Source organism: Ictidomys tridecemlineatus, chromosome 2, assembly GCF_052094955.1.
Source record: "Ictidomys tridecemlineatus isolate mIctTri1 chromosome 2, mIctTri1.hap1, whole genome shotgun sequence".
In the NCBI taxonomy this organism is placed as follows: Eukaryota; Metazoa; Chordata; class Mammalia; order Rodentia; family Sciuridae; genus Ictidomys; species Ictidomys tridecemlineatus.
In genome coordinates this window covers 17589797-17605949 of record NC_135478.1, presented here as the reverse complement: position 1 = coordinate 17605949, position 16153 = coordinate 17589797, and the positions used below count along the sequence as shown (strand labels likewise).

Here is a 16153-nt window from a genome sequence, read left to right as displayed (position 1 = left end):
TTCTAGTGGGAAGTGATAAATCAAGTCAAAGCGCAAAGATTTGGAATCATTTGCACTTGGACACCTAGTGACATTCAAAGTCAACTGTGCATACTTCAACTCATGGATTTCTCTTGAAACTTTATCCACCTAATACCTTCCCCAACTCAACTGATGGCAACTCCATCCTTCCAGCTGCTTAGGTCAAAAGCCCTGGGACGATCTTTGACTCCTCTCACCTTCCATCTAATCCTCAGCAAAACTCTTTGTCAGATTGGCTTCAAAATGCATTTAGAATTTGCCCTCTCTTCACCTCTTTCTCCACCACCACCTGGAACAGAGCCACCAACTATCCATCTCCTGGATTATTGTGCTAGCCCCCCAATTGATATGACTGCCTCTACTCTAGAGTTTATATGCATAATTATAGCAATGTGCTAGGGTCTTTGTTACTAAACAGGCCTCAGGGCCATGGTTTATCATCACGGTTTCCTTCCGTCACTGCATTTTCGACCCTGGAAAGCCCATCTAATAGGCCTGGCCACATATGGTTTGGATCTTGCTAAAATGAAAATTTTCATTACTCTCACAAAGAATTCCGACCAACGGAGGTAAAAGTTGAACTAGGTGCTGGAGGAATGAGTCACAATTATCAACCAGTAGGAAGGACTGGCTCTTTTTCAACAGAGAATATGGGGAATTGCTTAAGAAGGGGATGGAAGATTGAAAAAGCAAAAGGAACGTTGGGAAAACATAGTGCTGATAACCACAGGAATCAGAGCCCCCACTTCTGTAAGACTTGGGGAGCAAAGGAAACAGGTTAGAATAAAATAAACTGAGAAGGCCAGAGGAGGGGGTCCTGAGCAGGTGAACCCAGAGCTCTGAGGGGAAGGTGCGTTTCCACTTCCCTCCCTGAGCAGGAGGAAGGAGTGTTGTGGTGAGGCAGGTCTAGGATGAGGGAGAGCCATGTTGTTGCCAGAGTGGAGAAGCGCTGCTGAGGGAGACAGCTCACAGGCAGGAAGGAACAGGTCTCCTGCTTCTCCTCCTGCCCTCAGGGGTCTCCCTAATGCAGCACCTGACACAGAAGCCTCAGCAGGGTATATAATGGTGAATTCAGAGCTAAGAGACAGTAACATAATAATTAGATTGATTTTTTTTTGTCTAAACAATGCCACATATTTCCTTTGCTCCCCCAGTCCTACAGAATTGATGGCTCTGATTCTCGTGGTTTTCAGTACTATTGCTTTTTCAATTTTCCCTTTTGCTTTTTCAATCTTCCATCCCCTACTTAAACAATTCCACAGTTAACACTACAATGCACCCATAGGTTCTAGTTCATCAAGTCAGGATCAAGAAGGACAAGATGTGGCCTGGACATCTCCTATAGATCCTGCACCTCTGTTTGATGAAAACCATGCATTTATGTTTCTTTGCATGAGGGGTGGCAGTATCATCAAGCGGAAATGTTCACTGATGATGTTTGTTTTGAGGTTAAGTAAGAGAAGAAGGGCCCATCCCAAGGCATCAACTTCTCCCCACTGCTCTGTGCCACGAGGGGGATATTTCTAGAAGCAAAAATAACAAATTATGGTTCAAAGCTTCATCACTTCACCAGAAATTCATTATATTTAACAAAAAGGTGTTTTATACCATAAATGTTCCCACACCAGCACTACCTTAAGAATGGTCTGAGGGCTCATGTCAGTCTGCAAACTGTCCACAATGAGATAAGAATGGAAATCGAGAGTAAATAGTTAGATGCATTTTGAACAATTAACATTGTCATGAAGTTCAAGCACATGACCAAGCATGTGGGTCCGCTCAAGTGTCATGAAACACTTGGGTTGAGTTGCAGGTGGCATGAGCCACTAACTAATGATCACATTACAACAAGTGATGCTTTAAGGTTTGTTTGGCAATCTTTAGCCAAAAATGCCTAAAAATCTGAGCAACTGCAAGTGTATATTTATTTTTCTAATTTGTTTTATTTACCATGAATTTAATAGTTATCAAGCCTTTCAAAATTTAAAGCTTAACATTATTATCTAACTTGGAGGCATAAAAATTTGCATTGTGTAGCCTTCAGCCTGAATTATAGACTGGAAAACAAACCCCACTGGAAATTTTTTGTCAAGAAATTAGATATATGAGATTCAATCTGGAGTCTTAGTAAAAGAGAGCTCAGAAGCTTATACATTATCCCTTGTAAATGGGACACTTATCAACCTGAGCTAGCTGAAAAATAAATTAAAAGAAACATACTCATTTATTATATTATAAACCTTAATACCGGTAAAACAGTATTCATTCAAAAGCGGGTCTCAGTGTTTAGTACAGAAAATCACCACTTACCTATCTTTTTACTATTTGGTTAGTTATAGCTGCAGATCTATGAAAGTTGAATTTAACAATGAGTCTCCATACTAAATGCCCTAGGCACATTTTCAATGATTAATGGGTACTGTCTTCATAATGCTTTTAGTTTTCCCTATGTTTGTTCCTATATTTTAAAATGCAATTTAATGTCTGTTAAATCCAATTAAAATTTGATATTATATTATAGTTTGCTTTGCATTTTATTTTTTCTCATAAATTGGTGTTATGGTATTTTATAAAAATATTGACTCATGATGAATTGATAAAAATGCAAAATATGACCAACCAGTTATCACTGAGAGTTCAGAAGTGGCACTCTATATGTCTGTAAAGCCCCAGAGGTTTGGCTGGTTTTGATATCTGGCTGAGCCCTCCCTCTTCATCCCTGGGACAATTATGGTGTGTCGGGATTCCTTCCTTGACAGCACAGCCACTGACAGGGACCAGGGGCTAGACCACAGCTGATGGGCTACAGGGCCTACTTACCTGGTTCCTAAGCCCTGCAACTTTACCTGCTTTGGCTGGTCGGTTTCAGTTTCTGCAGAACATCAGAACAGCTGAGAATACAATACAGTTGCTTTTTCTGGGGCCTGAGGGTGGCAGGAGACACCACTGTTGGGGGTCAGGTACCCAGGAGAGGCAGGGGTTGAATATTGCTACAGCTATTCAAGGCCTTAGTGTCATAGGTAATAGAGGCCCTGAGGAGGACTGTGGGCTTATATATTTTGGGGTGTGGAAGAACAACACATCTCTTTTCTGTTCTTTCTCTTCTAAAAAGAGGTCCTTAAACCTTTGGCTGTAGTTCAGAAATCTCCTCTTCCAATGGCTTCCATGGAAACCTTGATGGATTCCGCCTTGCCTTTCATGTTTCAGGTTCCTCTCTTGCTTCCTTTTCCTGGATTTGTCTCATCTGCTATGCGTTGCTGAGCTGCTGGTCCCCAAGTTGCTGATCTAAGCTACAGGTCCATATTTCCCTCACTGGTTTAACTTCTTTGGGTTTCAGAGCAAGATTAGCCTAGCATGGTGTATGCTAGATACTATTCAACAAACAATTTAGTCCTGGATATAATCACTGTGCTGGGCTTTATGGGGCTTGGAAAATACAGGCTAAATGTTAAGGCAAGGGCTGGGGCTGTAGCTCCGTGGTAGAGTGCCTGCCTGGCATGCATGAGGCACTGGGTTCCATCCTCAGCATCACATAAAAATAAATAAAATAAAGGCATTCTATCCATCTACAACTACAAAAAAAATTTAAATGTTAAGGAGGAAAAGAGTCATAATGCCTGTAACTTATTTGCAAGTGTTTGGGGGGAGTGTAAAAGGAAGATGCATTAATTAGGTGGGCTAATTTCAAAAGGTGGGAAATCCCCTAATAACACAGAGCATTGTGTAAACTATTTTTTAAGATGCTTTCCTTTGATCCTGGTTATGGCAGGAGGGTGTGCAAGTGGTTTCCTCTCAATCTGTGATGTTTCCTCTCTTACATCCATACCCGTGGGTAGTGGTCTTCTTGGCCAGACATGCATTTCACCTGGGGGACATCAACCAGGCCTCCCAACTTCCTGCCCCCAAAGCAGAGGGACTCATTCAAAAGTCCCCATGACCAGTTCAACTGCCCATGCACAGGGAGGCCCTCTCTGGATCCCCAGAGAAGCATGGAACTGAGATATGTAGAAATGTAGAAATGACCAAACAAGGAGCTTAACCCTTATGCTGTCCAGAGAGATTAACCTCCTGAAAAATCCCCTTCTCTAACACATTCCCCCTAAAGCCCCAACATGAAACAAATTAAGTGGGGCTAAAGAAATAAGGTTGTGTGAAAATAGTATGAAAAAAAAATAACAAAACAAGAAAAGAAAAGTTGTTTAGAGATCACAGACACCCAAAGTCACCACGGGAATGAGTCATAAGTATACAGAGATCCAACAGAACTGTATGGCACTTTAAGAATTCTGGAATGTACTTTTGGAGCCAAAAGAAATAACACATACTCTAATAAGGTTAGGAAAAAAAGTCATGTAGAAAATACATCTAAGTAAATCAAGTTCATAGTAAATTTATGTTTTAATGGCAGGAGTAGGAAAGACAACAGATTTAGAGGGATGGAAAATAAAGCAACAATCTGTCTTATGCAGTTAAGAAGACATCTACTGGCCTCACTTGCCCTTGACTGTGAAATAAGAGGCTAAGTATAAACGCCCAACTCCAGTGCTCACAATATCAGGCACCATGGCCATCCTACCCGACAAGCCTCCTTGTGGGTGGGAAGAGGGGTGCTGGGAAGAAAGCACCAGCTCACCATGGGAAACAGGCCCAGCGAGTGGTAGCGCCGGGACGTGGTGTTGGGCATGGTTTTGTTCCTGAGGTTCTTCAGCTCTTCCTGCGCTTCGTGAAGCATCTCCATGCACTCTGCGTACTTGTCCTCCAGCTCACGCAGCTACAGAAGACCAGGAAAGATGCAGAGGGTCAGGACCTCATGAGGAGTCGGGCGCATGCCCCCCACAAGAGCCAGAAACACACATGCAATCTAACCAGGCCTCCAGTGTGGAACAGCTGCCCTGCTGGCCAAATGGCAAAAACTCTCAAGATTGGTTTTTCTTTAACTTTTACTTAGAGTGAGTCTACAGTCTCAAAAATCTCCTAAAATACCAACAATGAGCAACGTGGATAAAACAACCTTAAATGAACAGAAAAGCAAACCAGCACACCCTGCTTCAAGGCATATCCTTGAACAGGCTCCTCTCAAGCCATATGTTGCATGGTTTACACTGATGAGCATTTACAGAGCCAAGATTTAGCAGGTGTCAGGCCCTGGGCTGGTGTGGAACATGGCCTCCCTGCTTTCACAACCAGCAACAGGGGCAGCAGGCGCAGAACCGAGGTGAAAGCTATATTAAATTCAATATAAAAACAGTTGTTCCTCAGCAACTTAGTGAGATCCAGTCTCAAAATGAAAAGGAAAAAGGGCTGGGGATGTGGCTCAGTGGTTAAGCACTTCTGGGTTTGACCCCTAGTACAAACAACAACACCAACAATAAAAACAGTTGTTACCATGGACATGACCAAAGCCTGTCAAGGGAATATGCTCTACCTTCACTGGAACCAAAAGCCCTCAAGAGGTAAGGGAGACACACCCACCTCGGCCGTGAGCTGCTGCTGGGCATCCTTGGCAGCTCCCAGGTGTTGGACGAGTTCCTCATTTTCCACTGCACACTAAAACACAGCAAAGACACGTTAGTAGACACCAGAGAAGCCCAACTCTTCCCCTCATTACCTGATCCATTAGGACCCCATCCCCTTTCTACAATGAAATGTGTTATCTCAAACTGGAGTAAAATTTTGTCTTATATTATTTTGAAGGCCTTACAGTCCAATGTCCACTCCCTACCTCCAATGTTTTTTTTTTTTTTTTTTTTTTTTTTTTTAACTGCTCCCAGTGGGCCTTTTGTTTTTCCTTCTTTTTTTTTTTTTTTTTTTTTTTAGAATTTTTTAACATTTATTTATTTTTTCTTAGTTCTTGGCGGACACAACATCTTTGTTGGTATGTGGTGCTGCTGAGGATCGAACCCGGGCCGCACGCATGCTAGGCGAGCGCGCTACCGCTTGAGCCACATCCCCAGCCCCCTTACCTCCAATGTTAAGGCTGCTTTCTAGAAGCTAGTCTCTCTCCTTCCTTCCATCTTTCTTCTTTTTCTCTCTCTGCTTCTTTCTTTACATTTTTCCAAAATTATTTAGCCTCTCACAGCAAAGGTTTCATATGGGAAATAAAACTGTTTTTTGCCATTTCACTTAATCTTCAAGGGGCTACTTCTACTGCACAACATACTTGGTGCACTGAGTCCAAACAAATACTAGGCAGGTGATTAAATTAAAGTTCAGAACTTCACATCAACAGCAACTTTTTATTTTATTTTCTAAATAATTTCCTCCCATGGGATTTCTCATTGGCCAGAACTACCACAAGGACAGTCATAACTGCATTGTAAATTATCTTAGTTGAGCTCATCAAAATATAAGAATTGAAATCCATTTAATTACAATAAATGAGGAATGGACACACAACAAGTAATATCTACAATAGTCCACCCTTTGACTACCCAACATCATCTATATAACTCTTCATGACCACAGAGTGAACCCCAATCCTTACCCCAAAAGCTCATCAAAGTACTGAATCTACCTCAAAGTGGAGACCTCTGGATGAAGAGCACTGTGCATCATCAGGTCTCAATTTGGATTCTGGGGAACTGGTAACTTAGACACTTTCAAATACATGCCCTGAGCACATCATATAGAAGTGTTGAGACATAATAATACCACCTCCCATTAAGAAAAGAGGAGGAAGGAAAACATAGAGTGGCAGAAGCAGAAGAAAGTAGAATTGGGCAGGAAGAGAAAAATTTCTTATTTTGTAAGTACAGAAACTCTCATTACCCTGGCCTCTGGCCTCTGGAGGAATGTTCCTTCTCTAATTAATTAGCATGGCCACATCTAGGAATGTCACACTCAGAGGAGGATGTACTCATGGAAGGCTGCTCCACTCTAGTAACCCAATTCCTGCTGATGTAAATTTGGGTGCTGGGATTGCATTGAGGACTGAACAACCACAGGCTATTGTCAAGCATAATTACTGTGGCCAGTATATTAGCTTCTAATGAATTCCTGCAGCACCTTTTTTGATGAATTCTATTAATCTGTAGATTATACTCAGGAGGTAAGAGGTTATGAAAAGACCCTTTGCCAACTCAGGGCCACAAGACATTTTATTACTGAATCCACTAAGCTTTTTCTCCAAAGGGGCAACACACACTCTTCTAGAGTAATGGCCCCTTCCCATCTTGGCACAACCACTGTGGTGTTAGCCAGAGTGACAGAAGCCTTACAGCTTTTGCCTTTTTCTGCAAGTCGACGATCTGTGACAGCAGGTGCGTGATCTCCTCTTGCTGGCGGGCAGCATCTTCAGTCTTCTTGGCCAACTCCTCTGAGATGCTGGCAATCTGCACGTTGGCATCCCCTTTGACAAAGAAATGACAAAGAGTAGGAGAGAAAACTACACACACAGACCAGAGAGAGTGGTTTCCTGGTGATTCACACATGAAAACCCATCTTTATGGGGAGGAGTACAGAGGGTACATGATGAAGGGATGCATAGTGACTGTGTTCTTCCATGGTGAAGCAAAGTGGCTTCTTGGGACTCAGTCAGTCATGAGAAGGGACATGATCTTCCCATGGGCTGTCATCCTGGGCCTAACCCCACTGATCATTCTGTCTCCTCAGAGCCAATAAGGCAGGCACTGGAGACACCAGAAGGAGACACTCCAAACATGGTGCATCTGGCCAAATCTCAACATTCCACACATGAATGGATCCATGTCACCAACATGAAGCCCTGCTACATGTACCTTGTTTTAGAAATCCCAGTTGCTGATGCACACTACAATTCCCTTTGGTTTTCATTCCTATTCAGACATAACCCATTTTATAAGACTTAAACATGGGGTGTGGTTCATTTGCTTAGTATTTTGATGAAATGCAAAAGATTCTATTTGCCCTTTTATCTTGCCCTGCAAACTTGCAATGGAGAAAATGGTAGGGGGGTACTTATTTGCAAAACTGAGAACTCAGGCCTCAATTTTCACAAATCAAATCAATAAAAAGCAGTTTTCTTCACATTCTCAAGCCAGATTTCTGTATCTGAGCCTAACTTTGGCATTTAATAATTCTAATATTCCAGCAGAAAGCCAAAATTAAATATCCCTCTCAGAAGAAACTGAGATAATATATAGTTAATGGCCTGGAACCGGATTCACAAATGGGGAGGGGGTGCCATACAAGGTCAGGTCTCCTTTCACTGATTTCAGGCTGGCAGGGAGCCTGCTCTTCATCAAGGACGATACAAAGCCACTGGGTCATGACAATGGGAGATATAAGGAAGTAGAAGCTGGGATGGGGGTTGGGAGTGAGTGGGCAGGGGACATACTCAGCTCCTTCACACAGTCGTTGACCAGCTGCTGTTCCTTCTCTTCGTAGGTGATGGTTTCTGTCTTTAGCTGGCAGGCCTGTAGAAAAGGCTCAGGTCAGGGCCCAGCACTCACCCTGCACTGTGACTTGCCATGCGTGTGAGGGCGAGGCATGGAGCAGGGGCAAACACGAGTCTGGGAAGTGCTGGTCAGTATCTCTTCACCTGTCATTAGTTAGGTCCTCAAGTACAAAACATTTCCTTAGTTAAGGGGACACTCTCAAAGCAGAAAATTGAAAAACAGACACCACTAGATGGCGCCACACAAAGTCAGCACCCAAGGGCCACACACAGCAAGCTCTGTAAGATTCTACAGGAGGGTCTGCCTGTTCATTTGTCTGTCCAGCTCATAGATGTGGACACTGCTGTGGCTCTCACAGTGCCTAAGACCCTGCCCTGCCTATGGCACGCATTCTAAGGACACCCACAGGACTGCGGTTGAAGCTCAGAAGTAGAGTGGTTGCCTAACATGAATAAGGCCCTGGGTCCAATCTCCAGTACCATTAAAAAAAAAAAAAGAAAGCCAGGTGTGGAGATCCTAAGGATAAGGATAAGCACACATCATATGAAGCTAACGTACACTCTATCACTACTCTGTGCCAGGCCTGAACTATGAGATTCTGAGCTGGAGATAAACCTGCTGTGTTCAGAATATGGTCCAATATAGAAAATTTAGAGACCTAAGAGCCATCCCAGGACCCTGGTCAGCTTCCTCCAGCAAGAGATCTGAAGGCCCAATGAAAATGATGCAGTTTGAGAAAAGGTGTCTCAGAGCCCTCTGATCCTGGCCGTGGAGAGATAGATACTACATTTCTGAGAACAAAGGCAGGACAGTGAGAATCTATAGATGGGATCAGATTCCCTCACTGACTTTAGGTAAGATTCTGACAGAGGGTGGGATTGCTGGGTACTGAGAACTGGGGCATCTCCCAAGGGCTGGAAAGGCAGTGCTAGACTCAGAATGGGAAACACTGTTCCTGTAATTGGCTAAGCCACTGGCTGGCAGAGCACAATGGGGCAACCTTGGCCACTCAGGGTTGTTTTCATTAGGAAGTGAAGAGTTGGAAGAGGTGAAGTCTACAAGAATAGGCTTTGCAGAAACGCATCTTGTTGGGTTCTTTCCAATGTGCAGCAATTTCAAGGTGACCGACAGTCTGCCCCACTGAAGGGGCTCAAGGGAGTCTGGGGCCAGCTTAGGTGGGCACACAGCCTGAACCTGACATCATTCCTCTGGCTATAGAACACAAACCCACTGCTAATTAAGACAAACAGTACTAAATTTTTATGCATCCATGTTTTTAGAGAAGGGCAGTAGGTGAAGAGGAAAAGTGTGGGCTGAGAGTCACATAAATGTCCAAATCTTGGCTTTGTCACTTACTACAGACTTGTGGGACCCTGAGATATCAAAACACTTAGCAGCCTGGAGCCTGGTTTTCTCACTATAAATGAGAATCAAAGTAAGCAACTTGCAGCCTTGTTGTAGAAGATTAAAAATTATAATAATGACATACACAAAGTGCCAGCGTAGTACCTTGCCAATAAAGGGAACTCTCTAAAGCAGAGTTTCCAAGTTGCCTCAGCTCAACCTTTTTAAATTAACTGTTCAAGAAACATGTCTCCAGGCTCCGGAGGCACTGTTTCTTTGGAGCCAATCTGACTACAGTAACATGAAAACCGGCTTCATCCCCACTCTCAGTCGTTTCCTACACATTGAGACCAGAGCTGAAGAACACCGTGGAAAGACCCCATCGTGAAGGAGGAGAGGTTTGCACCTCTTCTCAGTCCACATGCTGCAGGATTCAGCAACTGGGAAGGCAGTGTCCAGTGCAGGGGTGAGGCCTGTCTGCTGAGTATGCCCAGCGAGCCCAGGCTCCGTGGTTCTGCCAGAGATGGTGGCCTCTGAGGACAGCACTGTAACTGTGGCTATTCTCGCCAGATACAACAAACAGGGCCACCACCCTTCCAGTGGGTGACAAGGACAGGGAGGGAGTGCACTTTACCTCGGATCGAAGTACCACGTTCTCCTCTTCTAGGTCCTTCAGCTTCTTTTGAAGAGAATCCAAATGAAAGTAATTCTGGACTGAGGAGGACGACTCATTCCTCTTCAGCCTGGGAGACAAAGTGCACTCACCATCTGGGGAGGTGATGTCTCCGCCACTACCGAGCCAGCCCCACCTGAAGACCCAGAAGGGCTGCCTCAAAGAAAGTTTGTGAGGCTTGCAATTAGACTGCTCCCTAATGCCCAGGAAAATAACACCCCAGTGTACAGTGCACACCCCTCTTTCCACAATTTGCAGTTGCTACATTACCTCAGAATTCAGAGGGATGGAATCTACACAAAGCCAACACAATTCTGGGATGCCTGGAGGTTTATTTGATATCTAGGATGCATTTCTATGTTCTAAGAACTGCTTTAAGTATTTTGCATGTATTAACTCGATACTAGAACTCTATGACTTAACTGCTATTAGTAGCTCCATTTTACTAATGAGGAAACAGCACAAAAATTAAGTAACGTGGCCAGGAGCATGCAGGTTAAGTCACAGAGCTAAGATTGAATTCAGGCCATCAGGTTCTAGAGTTCCACACGGGGCTCTGCTGACTCTCAGAACAGCCCCTACACCTTCTGTCCCAAGGACCTGCCATGGCACCTCTGGCTTCAGAACCCTGTGTTCCTTTAACAGCAAAGCCCACTACCTTTTTTTTTTTTTTTAATATCTTAACATGCCAGAGCAAATCAACTGACCTGATAAGTAAGCAATAAGACCCAGTAAGAGGAAAATTTAAAACCTGCCCTTCTATGTCCCACAAAAATAGTACAAATCAATCCATCTGAGGCACTTAGAGATGCTTATTCTGGGGAAGGCTGACCTGTGCTGCTGGTGGAGGTGACCCTGCCTACGTGACTCCAATGACATCAACAGCAGCCTGTGCCCTGGCCTCCAGAAACACAGCCCCCAGGTGACTTACGGGGTTGAGCAGACAGACTCCGGCTCGCTCTCCTCCGCAGCACTGGTGTAGAATTGGAGCAGCTCATCCTTCATGGACAGCTCATGGCGGAGCTGAGAAACCTGCACAGACAAGAGCCAGGCCCACCTTTTGCTTTCTAAGAGGCGATAATGTCCTCCTTGTACTCAAACACTTACTACTTAGAGACAAATTTCCCGTTGAAAGTGAAGGCACTAATCGATTATGTGCTACTCAACAAAATAGGGGTTTCTAAGAATTGAGTCTGACCTCACTTAAGAAAAACAGAATCCATTGCTTGAAGGCAGAAATCTCCTTTTCTAAATTAATAATTTTAATTTTGGTATAGAAAAGGGACACGAAGGCTCTAGAATGATGATGGAGGACATGAGATTACTTCTGGGCTTTGGAAGTAGTTAGATGACCAGCTGGACACACTACCAAATGAAAGAAGAGGCCATTCACTTCTACTGGAACCAAATCCAACTCAGAACAGGATCATGGAGGTGCCAGCTCTGGTCGGCTGCCATAAGCAGCTAGTCCACCCTACCTGGAAGCCCACACAGCCCCACCTGGTGACTGATACACTTTCATGGGGCTCCTGGACACTCTCGGTCAGTCCTTGCTCTGTGCTCAACAATCCCTAGACAGAAATTTCAGATACAGGAGGAAAAGAGCAACTATCAAAAACTGATCACACAACTACTGCTATGGTGGTTTGGCAAATCATGGAGATTTATTTCAGGTTTTGAAGTAAAAAACTTTTGCTATAAAACTCTTCATTTGCCCTTCCAATATTTAGTACTGATGAACATGAAATCAGTACTAAAAAGAGTAGTGCAACTCTGTTTTCTTTCTTATTTAGAACTTGATGTGAGGTCTACGGTTAAGTCCAATTTCCCACCCAACACAGGGAGTGAACTGTTTTTCCCGAGGAGAAGCCAATTTATTATATACACAAAGTCTTCAACACCTAGACTGATCATTCAATGATGTGCCAAAGAGGAATATGCTATACTTTGTAAATTCAAAGCTTTTCCAAGGCAGGGGGACAAAACATTTCCAATCCCAGAGAATAGGATATTCTTTATACGTGGTAAGGAATTCCATGAAAGAATGGTAATGTGATTTATTGGTTCCTGAGTGGCATGTTCCTCTGCCCAGAAGGGGCGAGGTGGCTACTAGGGAGGCTGAGGGCAGAAGGATCACAAGTTCAAGCCCAGCCTGGGCAACTTAATGAGACTCTGTCTCAAAATTTAAGAAATAAATAAAAAGGTCTAGGGATATAGATCAGTGTTAGAGTACCCCTGGGTTCAATCCCTCGTTTCAACAACAACAAAATTGCAGTCTGAAAACTATAGAAGCAGCCTAAATGTCCATCAATAAATGGACAAGGAATGATTTTTTTAAAACGTGGTATACTTATTCTGTGGAGTTTTATTCAGCTATGAAGAGTAATGAAAATATTTCATTTGCAGAAAAATGAATGGAACTAGAGAACATGATAAGTGAAATAAGCCAACCTTAGAAGGTCAAGGGCTTTATGATTTCTTTCATATGTGGAAGCTAGAGAGGAAAAAAGAAAAGAAAGTAGATAGAAATCTCACATAAATCTAAGGAAGATCAGTAGAGGAAAGGGTAAGGGACCAAGGGGAGGAAGGAGAAAAGGGGAAAGGGAAATACTGGAAAATGATATTGTCCAAATTATAGTGTTATACTGTTTGCATGTAAGAATGTGTTAACAAAAAATACCACCATTAAGTATAAATATAGTGTACCAATTAAAAAATGAAAAATTGTAAGAAGGGTCCCAGGCTAACCCCCACACTTTCTTCATGGTCACCTAAGAGAAGGGAGGATGACTTCAGGTCACGATGCTAGGGGCAGGGAAGACAGGGGTCAACTTTATTTCTCCTAGAACACAACAGTATTCTACTTCACCATCTTTAAAGATAGCCTGGGATTAAATCTTTTCATATAGTATGACAACTCAACTTCATCTTATTAAAATTGCCATTAAACCCAGGTTGGGAATCGTTTCAGTGAGAAGAAAATTTGATTACATCTTAGGGACACAGGTAAGGACGCACACTCCCAATAAGGAAGTTCCTGATAGAAAAATAAGAGAGAAGCTTCCTTTCCAAAAAAAAAACTGTCAAAATTTCACAGTCAAAATTCACTGTGGAAATAGGGTGACAGGGCCTGACTCTCAGCTTCCTACTCCTGTTCTGGCTGACACCATTGCTTCCTTCCTCCTGGTCACACCACATGGCTTCAGAAAACAGGTGTGGATCCTTCTCATCCTCTTAGGATAAGTCTGATAAGTCAAAACATTTTGTGCCCTTCCTGTAGCCATTGACAGTCACCAGCCAAGATGGGCATCATGAAAATAACAGGGTTTTTTTCCCATGAAAACAATAGGCTAATTTTTTTCCCTATACATATGATATTACATTACAAGGATGAATGCCAGTCACCACCCTCCCCTGCAGCAGGAGGTGGCCTTCTCTGGCCCAGCCACCTTCTGCTCACTTGCTGTTGTGTTGGCCTGTATGTGCTTCTGCTGAGCATGGAGCAGCTCTGAGGTTGGAGTCTGCACTTTGAGAAGGGGAGGACTGTGACCGGTCCCTGCTGCCCAGCCTGCCTACATGACAGGGTACTGTAGGCCTACTAACTAAGGACTGTGACTACCCTGAGAGACCCGTCCATGATGTGTGAGAAAAGAGCTGCAGGACACCAGCTTCCGGCCTCCAGGAGGCCACTTCTGACAGGAGCCCTGGCTCAGGTCTGAGTGCTCCCTCAGGGTGGCTTCTCCAACCCATCTCCCTCCACCTTGCTCCCAAGCCCATCGTGCCTCACCTCCTCCCTGATGTGTTCCACTTGCTCCTCCAGCAGCTCATTCCTCTCAGTTAAAGTCTTGTTCTTCTTCAACAACGACTGGCCGATCCGCGCAGCCAACTCCAAATCCCGTTCTTTCTACAAAAGGCAAGAGGGAGAAGGAGGATTCAAAAATACCCCCATGTCCTGAAGGAGCCATTAGGGCTTGATGTCAAGTGAGGAAAACAAGGGCATCCAGCAATAACAAAAGAATTGATAATTCACCATCAGTGTCACCATTTGACGCCTGTTAAAGAGGAGAAACTCTGCCCACGTATGTACAAGAGCTACGCAGACATGAAGCAACCAAAGGGAAGCCTGAAGATGTGATGAAAACAAATCTTGGTTCCCACAGTGGGAAAAATGCTTCCAAAGACACTTCTGCACAACTGCTTTTGGTGTTTGTGCAATCGTTGATAAAGCTTCTCTCCACCTGCCACTGGGCTGCTGTAATGCCAGGGCTCAGCACATGGAAACACCAATAACTCTTTGTAAGAGGAATGAAGAAGTTCTAAAATGCTCTCACAATGCAGCTGAGATCTGGCACAGGGGGGCAGCCTCTGTACAATTTACCAGGCTGGAATGCACTGAGTTTCTTATTTTTGCCTCCTATGAAACAAAAACATTTAAAGTCACTCTGAGACACAACTACATCTGTTTTGTTTGGCTATTTTGTGTTTTGCTTAGGAGAGGTTATGTAGGCTCTATTAAAAACAAACAACAGTCTTTCAAAATGCAGAGATGATGCACACATTTGCCCTACTTTAGAGGCAATGTGCTCAGACACAGGATTTTCTAATGGTTTGGTCAATGACCTCAATTAGACAGAGCAGCACACGCTGGAAAATCCAGTGTGGCACATAAAGACAGGACTGTCTATGAGAGAAGAAAGATGTCCTGGATGATGAACAGATGGCTTCCCTGAGTGCACACTCATGATCCCCACAGCATCCATCCTTGCCTCTATGGTCATACTCCACCTGTCACTGCTAGGTGGGGACAGGGGATGATGAGAAGAGGGGGCTCTGGGAAACCACATTTCTGTAGCAGTCTTACATTAATTGTTCTGTTCGCCAGTATTTTAAAAGCATGGAAACATTGTAGTTTGGGGGAGAAGAAACAAAGCTGGAGAGGAGTCCCAGGTTATGCTCCAACACCCACTTATTAACCACCCATGTGGCCTGAGGCAAATGGCTTTGGCTTCACCAGCATCAGGAACACTGTGGGTTAGTTGTTTCGAAACACATCTTATGACCCCTAGGTGGGTTGAAATATCATTTTAGTCATCATTCAGTTACCAGCATTTTGTTTTGAATTCAAAACAATAGCACAAAACTGAAAAATACCAGAGTGCATGCACATGATAAGGGCACTATTTCATGTTTAAACTTTTGTTTATCACATGTTTACCTGTATGAGTACTGGGACAAAAACCTAAGACTCATTCCTTTTCTCTTTTCTTTGGTGCTGGGGATGGAACCCAGGGCCTGGTGCATGCTAAGAACTCACTCTACCTCTGAGCCACATCCTGGTCCCTAAGCTGTGTTTCTTACAGCAGGCACTGGTCACCAGTTTAACTGCTCCCAGGTGAGCCATCCTACTCTAAGTTGAGTACAACAGTTTGAACATCCCAGAGGCCCAATTCCCTTGTCTGTTAAATGGAGGGTAAGGAAGGGGGCAGGCTAGCTGAGAGCGCCTTGGGAAAAAAAAATCTAGCTTTATGACTAAGTTGTATGACAAAAGGAAAATACAGTTTTTATTTCTAGCATCTTAGAAATAGTTCCCTTACCACTGTTCCCTTACCACCTAGAGACTCAGCACATGTGGAAAGGACCCTCCCATGCAGCCAAGGGGACACAGTGGCTCTGCCCAATCCATCTAGATGCTCATCTCTGTGCATTTATTCCTGCTGGCCACAGCATCTACCAGGAAGCT

General features: G+C 43.8%; 1 protein-coding gene across 4 annotated transcripts in view; it reads right to left on the bottom strand.

Annotated features, from left to right (window-relative positions):
* Nucleotides 1–16153, bottom strand: part of LOC144364815 (trafficking kinesin-binding protein 1-like) — a 101754-nt gene that overhangs the window by 47219 nt on the left and 38382 nt on the right. For all 4 annotated transcript variants that reach the window (XR_013434275.1, XR_013434278.1, XR_013434277.1 and 1 more), the window contains 7 exons: nt 14201–14317; nt 11345–11445; nt 10375–10483; nt 8336–8414; nt 7239–7369; nt 5494–5568; nt 4655–4792 (listed from right to left, as the gene is read on the bottom strand). Coding sequence is in view for 1 of the 4 variants with exons in the window: in XM_078037981.1 (XP_077894107.1) it covers nt 4655–4792; nt 5494–5568; nt 7239–7369; nt 8336–8414; nt 10375–10483; nt 11345–11445; nt 14201–14317 (750 nt within the window). In the remaining 3 variants the exon portion in view is untranslated. The remainder of the gene's footprint in view (nt 1–4654; nt 4793–5493; nt 5569–7238; nt 7370–8335; nt 8415–10374; nt 10484–11344; nt 11446–14200; nt 14318–16153) is intronic.